The following is an 11969-nucleotide window of genomic DNA, read 5'->3' on the forward strand; positions in this document are numbered from 1 at the left end:
AACCACCCATATTCATACCTAGCGTAAATATACTATACTATATATATATGCTCTACAGTATTGTATTGAGCACCTTAGCAGCTAATCATACAATTTTTAAGACATGTTTATTGGACAAAATGTTTAATTATTCTTAGCAACAAGAAACAAGTTTTTGTGGTTTAACCATCTTAAAAAATTCCAATGTGTCTTTTGAATGTGACTATTATATAACTACAGCATATATTCATCCTACACGCATTATTAAAATGTACACATCCAGATGTCTGCATCTTCTCAAAATGTTGTAGTGCAGTTTATTTCCACATTTAGACAAATTTGCTGAGCATTACAGCAGCATTTGAATCCAGGTGTTAGGTTGAATCCAGGTGTTAGGTTGAATCCAGGTGTTAGGTTGAATCTTGCTGTTACAGTATGTTTCATTCAATCAATCCATCAATCAATCCATCAATCCAGGTGTTAGAATTCAGATGTTGGTGTTACATCAATCACTGATGTTGCACGTGGTGAGGATGCCAACATTGAGAGCCATGTTTACGTGGTCGATAATTGAAGTGACGATTTAGGTAAAACAAGTAGATGACAAATATAATGCCACCTATAATGATGCTAGTCAGTGCAATGATGACAAGTGGTGCTGGATTCGGTAGCGGCGCCAGGTGAACATACACCTGTAAAGAAATATGTAAATGAATTAAAGACGGTAATTATTGACAAAAAATAAGGGTTCGAACTGCCCTTCTGGTGGTTATACCCCACCGTCTTCGTGGACTTGTGAAAAAAAATTATCAATGTTTGAGATCTACTAGGTAAATGCTTTGTGTCCTTTCTATTTTTCTATCTATAGAGAATTTTTATAGAAGAAATATAATAATTATATAATATAACTGTATACTGTATATGATGTTGTGACTTCAAAGATGTGGTACTCTATAGTTGTGGAATACTGACTTACCTGGAATTCATCTTCCAGAGGGCAGTATGAGAATCCATGTACAACAGTCATCTTAAAGTGATAAAGCTCTGACCCCTGTAACATAAAGGGCCGACTGGGATTCATATTAACAGGTCAAGTATCTAAATAAGGGCCACTCAGGGCCATGGAGGGCTCATGTTTGACACTATGATGGGGAATGAAAGACTATTCAATACCACTTCTCAGCACCTTTGACACATGTTTACATGGATGCAGTCTGTATTATTTCCGAGAGTTAATTATCTTTCTTCTAAAATAGAGCCACACCCCAGAGGCACATCCGATATCGGTGCATGACCAATTAAATGACAGACCAATCCACCATTACAAATAAAGAAACACTACAATTTTAATACATTCATAAATTAGCAGGCTTTTTTTCATACTATTTTTCAATTTAAAGCTAATAACTTAATTAATATACGAAGTAACCAATCCAAATACTTGTATTAAATATATTTAGCTCAATACAGACAATACAAATTCAAAAAGTATTAAATTATTTTATGAATTGCACGATAGACTCACCAGTAATGTAATTTTGATGGTATCTGGTGTGAGAAAAGTATCATGGTCCACAATATTAGGATCATTCTTCATAGCCTCTAAACTTGGCGTAGGCACATCTAAAACAAGATATACAATTGCATCATGCAATATCGTAAAGTCCCTTAATATATTTAAATAATTCCACACTAATTTTAACATAGAACAAATATTGAAATAATTAAAATACATACATAAATTATATCACTTATAACTCCTATATAATAAATATTATAATTGCACTTTTTTTTCTTTATACAAACATGACTAAATGCATTGACAAACACTACAAAGAAAGTTTTTAAAAAACATGACTAAATGCATTGACAAACACTACAAAGAAACTTTTTAAAAAACATGACTAAATGCATTGACAAACACTACAAAGAAACTTTTAAAAAAACATGACTAAATGCATTGACAAGCACCACAAAGAAGCACAAAGTGGTTTGTGCTCAAGAAGACTTACTTGTGACTGTGAAATCTTCTCTGTCATTTAACTCGGTTAGGGCTACAGCAAAAGAGCCGTTAAGAGCAATATCAGCTTTACCATACTGCCGAATAACAAACCTTGGTTCTAGACGGCCTGGGTAGAGTACAAGATACACCTGCAGAAAAGGGAGTCCCAGAAGATGTGCTTGATGGAATTTTAGTATTACATAATTAATAATTATTTATTGTTTGTGTTACTTTTATTTATTGATTTATTATAATTTAAGCGTCTTGAGACAATCCATCAATTGCAAATTACAATACCATACTCCGATAGAATGTGATCCTCTTTTCGTTTTTCTTCTACAGCTTACCTTTTCTTTACAATCTGAATATCGAGCCAGTGATGAATATTTCATTTCATTGGTACAGTTACAGTCAGCGTGATCTCTCGCATTGGCGCATTGCTTGAACGATCCTGATTCCTAAAAAGAGGGAGACACAAAAGCTTCGTGTCTGTCTCTTATACCCATCTAGATGTGTATAAGAGACAGACCTAATATAATGAATGATCTTTGATACTCTGGTACAACATGCACAAGGTAACGGTTACTTACTGTTAGCTTCATCAACCGTTTGTTCGATCCCCGTAAATACCCTGAAAGAAGAGAATATTACAGATAACAAATTGTTTTTTTACATGTGGGTAGCCCTAAAAACAAAGATGGGGTGGGCAGGACTGGGGGTGGGCATATACCTGTCTCTTATACACATCTAGATGTGTATAAGAGACAGCAGTTACAGTCAGCGTGATCTCTCGCATTGGCGCATTGCTTGAACGATCCTGATTCCTAAAAAGAGGGAGACACAAAAGCTTTGTGTACAGTAGCTTTTTGCTTTCGCTTTGAATGAAATAGGTCTGTGCTAATTACATCAAATTTATTAGGAGTATGAGCTCTTGTTAACTGGTTTGTCCCAGTGGCATATCATGGGGGTGAAGGGCCCATGTAAAAGCTTCCCCCTCCAGTCGTTCCCCCTCCCCACTGGAAATGTTTAGAGCAAAAAAACTTCATATTACCTTATTTTGCGAGTTAGCACCCTCTCACTTATTCATCGAGAGCCCCCACCCACTTCACCTTTTCCCCATCAGTTCTACACTTTTTTGAGCTCCCATATCTTCTAGCTCATTTACTCAATACTGGCCTGTGCGACACAATTCAGCCAGTTTGCCAAGACATGCCTTGTATGCTTCAGAGATACTTTGCAAGTAACATATTATGTAAACTACCTTTGAGATCAGATACTTGGTTCTTGGCACAGGCATTGATGGATCCGCATTGTAGATATTATCTGACAGTGGAATAGCCACACCTTTGGTAGATGGTGGACGATAATTCACCTGAAAAATGATTTATAAATACATTATATACTATACATATATAAGATGATGGATGACAACTAACCTGAAAACATATTAAAGTATGTGCATCATCTAGTAAGGATTACCTTGGACAGGTATGGAAATGAAACCAATTAACAATAAATAATGGAGTACATATGTTTATTTTGAAATGTATAATTATGGCAACTTTAGATGACTGGAAATGGCACCCTCACACTTAAGAATATAATTTTTTTTTCCTCCGAATTTTTTGAATAATTTTGAAAATAAGGGGTGGGGGGCAGCTAGGTCCCTCCTTGAATCTGCTGCTGGCACCCATATGACACACCACAAATTAGAATTCAGAGTGTGGGAGTGGTGGCCAGAGTTGTTGCACATTTTGATATTATAATTTATTCATCTTGCAATATAAAAAACAGTATTAAAAAGAATATAGTACTGACAATATAATTATCATTTTACCGAGAGACTACGAAAAATTGGCAGATTTTTCTCATCTTTTTTGTCCCCTTCTAGAAACTCCTCCATTGTTATCTTAGGTGTTTGCAAATAGTGAAGATGCTTTGTTGCTGGGCAACCACAAATGAAGCGAATTGACAGGGAAGTATGAGGACAAGTGAGGGACGATTGTGCAAGCTGGATGAGGATAGTCGATGAGCCCTAAAGAGTAAAACAGTACAAGTTGTACAGTTATAATCATTATTTCCTTCAATTGTGAATCTTGTTTTAACACAATTAAACCAGCAATTCCCAAACTTTCTTTCTGGTTGGTGATCAGCTTTACAACGGCGCAGTGCTCACCTTGTCAGAAACAAGGTAAGTTCACCCACATGCTTTTAAGGAAGCTTTTTTTTAACCATATTTATACACAGTGTCCCTTCCAGCGTATCCTAGAAGGTTGGCTGATATTCAGGGGCCCTCTTAAATATATGAAAGAATGTGATGCTTAGAAAGTGGTGTTGGTTTTGGTCGTGAGAAAAAGCCCGGTGTCACAGGAACTGAACCCAGCACCCTGGAATTAGAAGGCAAGCATCTTAACCACTAAGCTATTCAACTTCACTGGTAAAACAATGATGATAAGTAATGCCATGGTTATTTCTAAATGTACAGGCACTTTTCTGTGACCCATTGATAAACATTGGCAGCCAATTTTTGGGCAGTGACCCACAGTTTTGGAAGCGGTAATCTAAACAATCATGAATTTATATAAACAAGAACTTTAATAAAAAAAAATTTCTAAAGCACTTCAGTATTTGGGTCGTATAAAGAATGCCCATAAAATAATGTAATTGTTGCAAGTTTACATCATAGTCACTCCTTTCCCCATTCTGCTATACCTGTTGGTTGATTGGATTGTGAACTTCTACCGTCAGTGTCTCTATCCCAAGTCTATCTCTGTGATACTCTGGTACAACATGCACAAGGTAACGGTTACTTACTGTTAGCTTCATCAACCGTTTGTTCGATCCCCGTAAATACCCTGAAAGAAGAGAATATTACAGATAACAAATTGTTTTTTTACATGTGGGTAGCCCTATAAACAAAGATGGGGTGGGCAGGACTGGGGGTGGGCATATACCGTATTTATTATATATAATAAAAAATGCACCGGGGTGTTTATTGTTGAAAGGGTGTTTGAGGGGTTATTAATTTGAGGGAGGCATCTATTTTTTTTTTGTGTAAAATAGATATGTAATCCACTTAATTTCACTTTCAATGTGGAACTACAACACTAATTACTGCCAAAATGTGTTATTGCATGATCATAAAGACTTATTCTTCTATGGTGTTTTCCTTTGTTTATGCCCTGGGCATTTAGCAGTGGCAGTATTTTCCTTTATGTTTTTCCCTTCTGATCTATTAGGTTAAAAAAAAACGTGTGATACAGTTATGAAAGTGTACAAATATATATAATGTATTCATACTTATAACAGAATGTTAGCCTGTGCTAAGAATGAGCATGCATCACCTAGACTGCATCCATGTGAATGCGCATTTGTCCTGTGTAATATCCACAGATATTGCAGAAGCCAGTGACATGGCCCACAGCGTTATCTTTCACTGTGGCGCTGTAACTTCACTGCTTAATAATAGGGATTGTAACAACTTAGTTAAGAATGGCCAAACTACAGGAAAAAACCATGCAAGTAAACATTGCTAGCTGTTAGCCTTACCTATTTCTTTAGTTGTAGCAGTGACACTAAACTCGAAGCTATCTCCCATGTCCAAGTAGATCAGTCTGTTTTTAGCAATGATGTCATCTGGTACTAACTGATGATGACATACCCCTTCAGACAAACTGCTTGACCTTTCACCTGCATAATAAGTAATCTTCATTGATAATGAAAATGTAACTTTAAGAAATATTAATAAAATCAATTTTTGATGAAATCATTAAAATTGGGATGTTGTCATCATCTGACAAATAAATTGCTCGACCATTCTCCTGCATACTTAGAAAGCAATCATTATTGACAATGAATACAGTGACAACAGGCAATAACAATAAAATCATTACTGATGACATTAAAAGTGATGTTGTCATTCAACTGACAAGTGAGGGCACTACAACTGTACCCGTAACACTTAGCAACTGTTTCATCCTCTACTGATAAGAGGAAAATACCGAAGGATGAAGGAGTTCCCTAAACTATGTTGTTTCCACCCACTTGATTAATCTTCACATGAATATGTTTCAATTATTATCACAGTCCATCTTACCAAAAGCACCAGGTGAACTGTGCATAAACCATCTTCCAGCCAGATACTCTGTATTGACAAGTGAGGGCAGTACAGCTGTACCCATAGCAACTCTTTCATCCTCTACTGATAAGATGAGAATACTGGAGAGTCCAGGTTGGATGATGGTTTTTCCTACACTATGTTGTTGCCATCCTTCTGACTGACCTACAAATAACATATAATAATAACAATAGCAATGGGAATAACAATAACAAATTTTAATAAAAATAACAAAATTAATAATAGTGATGACAGTAATGGTTGTGGCATTCTATTTTTACATGCCAGATATATATTCAACAGTGATTTTTGTTAAATCATTAAACCTTCAGAAACAAAAGGGCCTAATGGGACTCAAATCCAAAGCTGTGTAACTTATCCTCATAACTAAGTTGGTAGATTATCCATTGGGAAATCGGAAGGCATTGGATTCGAATCCCGATGGTAACATAATTTTTTCTCAAAAAATATTCAAATTGTTGTTAAAGCATTTAGCAACGATTAGAGTTGGGTGTTTCATCATGTGTAAATACATATATAAATTTAGATAAAGTAATATATAAAGTAATTATATAATTTAAACATTTTGATTTCATACCTAATACACCTTGCAGTTGAAGATGTAGTTGTGAAGAATCACTGGATACAGCTAAGTGTAAGAAAGCAATAACTTGAGTATGTTTTTCAATTATTAAGGGTGTGTTTCTACTGATAAACACAAAATAATCGATTTTTTAAAACCGCTTTTTAATGAATACCAGACAGCCTGCTTGCGTTGCAACTGCATTTTTTATTTTTCGAAAATCGTTTTTTGTGACGAAAATTACGTCACCATTTTGTTTATACAACACTGTATAAGATAGTATCTTTCTCATTCCCGTTATGATGACGAGGAGTAAGATACGGTGTGGGGCGAGAAGGCAAACGTTTTCAGCTGTGCTCATCGGCACAACGAGCGACCAAACGAGGACAATGGTAGGCCCAAAAGAGCGGAGAGGCCTAGGCCCAATATCCCCTCACAAAATAATTACAAAACGAATTCGTCGTTCCACATGTTTGTTGACATTTTTAGCTTGTAGGCCTAGGACATGAACAAGAGGACTTATTTTTTTTAAAGTTCACACCTAATACGATCTAGTCTTTGCAGTGATTGACCTGGAGGTCACATTTCACCTGATAATCGCTTTTTTGTGTTGCAGCTAAAAGGTGCACAGCCAAAATCAGTTATTTGCCGTTCAAACACGCTATCCATTGCGTGTTTTTGATCAATTTTTTTTAATCGCTTTTTTCAAACTGGTCCCGTTTCTACTGTGAGAATAAAAGCGATTTTTCGAAAAAGTGATTTTTAATCGATTATTTCTTTCCAGTTGAAACAGGCCCTAAAAGAATGTTTTTTCACATTCAACATTTGCAACAGGATAATAATAATAACTTATATAGCACATATTGTTAAGCCCTCTATCGCTTCACATTATCATTACCACAGTCATTGAATTAAACGCCTATGGAACACAAACTCAAGCCTACCAGATAACCACTTATACTCCTGGGTGGAGAGAAGCAATGCAGATAAAGTGCCTTGCCCAAGGACACAAGTGAAATGCACAGCGAAGGATTGAAACCCCAACCTCAAGGTTGGGAAACCAAAACGTTCCTGCTGCGCCAAACGACTTCAAGGATGCAAATTATGATTCACGTGCAATGGCATATCTAGGAGTCTTGAAGTGGGGGTGCTGATGGGGGGGGGGGGTGTGCTGTCTCTTATACACATCTCTACGATCAGTTAATGGGCCACTAACTCAAACAAAGCAATTTTAGGTGCTTTTTAACAGCTTGACCATGCTTTTTATAGGCGGATGATGCCTGGGGCACAAGTAATTTTTGGAGGGGCATCTGCCCCCTAGATACGCCACTCTTCATGTGGAGTTGATTCAGTCAAAAAACTTTGTCTACAGGGTTTGAACCCAGTAATATGGGATTTGGAACACATAATCTAAACTACTAAGCTACAGCCCCAATCCAGTGACTAAAACTGAATAACATACACTTATTAATTTTTTGTCTATCAGTGCTAATATTGGGGAATTCTTTTCCACCTGTAATTCAAAACACATGACTTTTGAACAAGTTTAAGAATAAGTTTTAATAATAATTTTATCCAACTCTTTGGAGGAATTTTAAAACTTACTAATGTTATAATTTTGTGCTGGTTCAGATGAAAGTTTCTCAAAGGCCAAAGGTGAAACAACGTCTGCTGCGGCCATGATGCTAAAGCCATCTGCCCTATTCAGGTGTGTAATGTCAGTTATAAGTATTTGTCCGTCACTAATGAAAAACAAAAATTTAATAAGTATGTAATCTTAATCAAAAAATATTATAATTGGCTCAATCACACATCCATTCATATATCCATCCATCGGTTCAACAATTCACATTTCCATCCATTCATTTATCAGCGAATGTCATTTATTTATTTATCAAGCCATCTATTCATCCTTTTACCTATACCTCTATCCATTTAATCGTTCTTCTCTCCATCCCTTCCTCCATCCATCCATCTATCAATTTATACATTTATTGTACTAATTAATGGAACAACATAATTTGTTCATAAACATCATTGATAATACAGTAGAACCTCTCCTTTAGGGTACCCCTATTAAGGGGACACATTTTCATGCAGTAAATGGGGAAAAGTATATCTTTTAACACTACGGCCAACCCCTATTCAGGGACACTGGTCTCGGAGGTGTCCTAGGGATTTGTACTGTATTACTAATCTGTTGACACTTGGTGAAAATATTAAACATTTTGTATGGGTTATCTACTGTACCTAGTGGTTAATGTTGTCCCTATATCAGCCATGTGGAGGGTTCTGTTACAAGGTGTTCCTGTCAGGTTCTGGTGCTCAAACAGAAGAAGTCTCTTAGCTGTGATGTACTGAGCTGATAAAGGACAGCTTAGTTTGTCTTCTATAGCCTGTGATGGTAAAAATTACTGAAGGATTCAAATTAAACATTTTTAAAAAATTTATTTTTAATTCCTTTATATAACTAATGATTAATAAATAATGATGATTGTAGTGTTAGTGAAAAATGTTTACTAATGTAGTGTAATTTCTAAACTTAAAAACAATTTTTATACAAGTCAAAGGTGGATTCCGGCCCCCCCACCCTTTTGGAAAGCGAAAAATGAAAGAAAAAGAAAAGAAAAAAGAAAAAGAAAAAAATTAATAGCCCAAAGTGCCTCAGAGGTTATTTTTGGGCGTCTAGAACACCAAATTTTCATGGGGGAATTCCCCCGGACCCCTAGGATAATGTTATCTCGATCGGCCCCAATTTCAGCCCCGTTTTCAGACATCTCTGGATCCGCCCCTGCAAGTAGTTTATGCAAAGAAATAGCCTTGTTATCACATTGCATTATTTCTTTTACAATTATGGCATCACGCTGACATCACCATTAAACTTTGTTCTACCAATATGCATCAACATTCATACCATCATAGCCTTACCAACATCACCATTACATTATTATGTTTCAGATTTGATGTAAAAAGAAAAATAATTATATTATTATAATAATATTTTTTAAAATATTTACCTCTATGAGCCTCTGTACATGAAGCTTCTCTGTAGTAATGAATCCAGGAGCAGCAACATTACTAATTTGCATAACATAAACTTCATCCAGGTGTGAGATGTGAATGCTCATTGGTGATTGGATGTTTTGCATAAGGAGAACTAACCTCTTCACTCCTAAAATAATCAATTCAGTGTGGATGTAAATGCAAAATTTAAATTTAATGTTCATCAAATCTCATTAAAAATATACCACCTATGACAAATCTTAAAAAGTCCTACAAAAATCAATAAAAAATTGAATTGAGAGGATCAAAATGTTATCACTGAATGCAAAAAATGTTTACGCACACTTCATTACGAGAATCATTGATCAGCAGCCAATTTAATGGTGTATGCAAAAGTATAACTAGAGTTACAGTAGATGGGGATGGGGCCTGGCCCCTCATCCCCTGGCTGGCGCAACCCTTGAACGAAGCTGTAGCCACTGCAGAAAAAACTGATTTCTAATTTTACAGTTCAAGAGTCCATGCAAGAATGCACTTTCTAATGGTTGCTTCTGGGGTGGTGGGATCTGCCCCCACCACCGTCCCTGGCTGGCGCAATCCTTGAACGAAGCTGCAGCCACTACAGAAAAAATTGATTTCTAATTTTACAGTTAAAGGGTCTATGCAAGAATACACTTTCTAATGGTTGCTTCTGGGGTGGCAGGATCTGCCCCCACCACCGTCCCTGGCTGGCGCAATCCATGAAGCTGCAGCCACTACAGAAATAATTGATTTCAAATTTTACAGTTCAAGGGTCTATGCAAGAATGGTTGTTTCTGCATTATTTATGATTGCATTTTATTTGTATGTCTGTATATTGGAATCAAATAAATTCAAATCAGGAAACTATATTCTCATTCTAATTTTCAACTTAAAATAATTACTGTTAAAACCCTTTAATTTCGTGGCCCTTAAATTTTTTTTGCAATTCGAAAATTTGAAATATTTCGCGGCCTTTTATTTTTGTGATTTTACAATTTCCACTCGTTTTCTTTTAACATGATACAGAAACCTAGCATTACGTTTTTATTAGCGATCTTTATGTGCCCGCAATTTTTGCAATCTGGAGAATTAAGGGTGTGTGAAAATAAAGGGCTTTACATTATACAAAGTAAGACATTTAATCAAATTATATTTTAAAATTTTACAACGTATTACTGAGAGCAGATCCATGGAGTTCTCTTCTTAGCTCCATAACAGTTAGGACTTACCGATTGAGCCAAAATAAACACTTGATTGGTTGGTGATAAAATAAACATCATTGCCTTGGTTAGCAAATTGACATTCTATCACATGATCATCAACAAGTTCCAGCAAAAGGGTGAAGGAATTTGCTCCATCATCAGAAACCAACACCTGAAAACAATTAAGCACTGAATAACGCCTAAAAAAATAAATTTGTTGTCTACTCCTTTATATGATGCTGAAAATTGTATAAAAGGGGTGGATGCAAAAGAGATTTTTTTTTTATAGTTTTTTTTCTTTTCTCCTGTCACCAAAATTAAAATATTAGATCCCAATGCTTACAATTAAGTTTTTCAAAGGGTATTCATCAGACTGAATAAAAATAGCCCATAATCGATATTTTGCAATGATTTTACCTTATGAAAATACCTTACATCAGACACCAAATTTAGACAATTTTCATGTGCAAAATGGAGAAAATGAAAGATCACTTTTTAAAATTTGTGAACAAAAAATTGAAAAAAAAAAAAACTTTTTAAAAACACCGCCGCTTCTATTTTTCCATGAGCTAGGGGCGGGTGATGGAGGGCAAACAAACAATTTTTTTTAGGCCTACAATAAGCAATTATTGCAAGGTTTTTAACCAGAGCCTTGCAGGTGTCAACGTTCCTATGCATGATACATGACTTAAAATGTATATAGGTCCTATATATATATATATATATACGTGTATATATATATATATATACGTACATATATATACACATATATATATACGTATACACCTATATATACACACGTATATATACGTATACACGTATATATATATATATATGTATACACACGCACGTGTACATATATATGCGTGTACATACATACGCGTGTGTATATATATATATATGTATGTATGTATATTATACGTATATATAATATATTGGGTCTATACCCTAGCTGCACTGATGAGGCCTGGAAGGCCGAAACGGATCCGTCTGCAGATATTGGGATTCCTTCCAGTGGATGCTTAGTTTATTTTGTCATTCTGATCGGATTTTCTCTACTGT

The 11969-nt window shown here is 35.6% G+C and overlaps 1 protein-coding gene across 1 annotated transcript in view; it reads right to left on the minus strand.

Annotated features, from left to right (window-relative positions):
- Positions 1–24: 24 nt before the first annotated feature.
- The window catches only part of LOC117105165 (cation channel sperm-associated protein subunit beta-like), a 29043-nt gene continuing 17098 nt past the window's right edge, over positions 25–11969 (minus strand). The window contains exons 13-27 of the mRNA XM_033246236.1: positions 10935–11079; positions 9699–9853; positions 8932–9077; positions 8287–8423; positions 6697–6747; positions 6078–6263; positions 5531–5671; positions 4694–4836; positions 3819–4016; positions 3243–3353; positions 2329–2439; positions 1992–2130; positions 1505–1602; positions 956–1030; positions 25–671 (exon numbers count right to left, since the gene is read on the minus strand). Of these exons, the coding sequence (XP_033102127.1) occupies positions 489–671; positions 956–1030; positions 1505–1602; positions 1992–2130; positions 2329–2439; positions 3243–3353; positions 3819–4016; positions 4694–4836; positions 5531–5671; positions 6078–6263; positions 6697–6747; positions 8287–8423; positions 8932–9077; positions 9699–9853; positions 10935–11079 (2019 nt within the window). The 3' untranslated portion in view covers positions 25–488. The remainder of the gene's footprint in view (positions 672–955; positions 1031–1504; positions 1603–1991; positions 2131–2328; positions 2440–3242; positions 3354–3818; positions 4017–4693; positions 4837–5530; positions 5672–6077; positions 6264–6696; positions 6748–8286; positions 8424–8931; positions 9078–9698; positions 9854–10934; positions 11080–11969) is intronic.

This window comes from Anneissia japonica, unplaced genomic scaffold (genome assembly GCF_011630105.1).
Source record: "Anneissia japonica isolate Jap-2015-1 unplaced genomic scaffold, ASM1163010v1 scaffold287852_len814684_cov197, whole genome shotgun sequence".
Lineage (NCBI taxonomy): Eukaryota > Metazoa > Echinodermata > Crinoidea > Comatulida > Comatulidae > Anneissia > Anneissia japonica.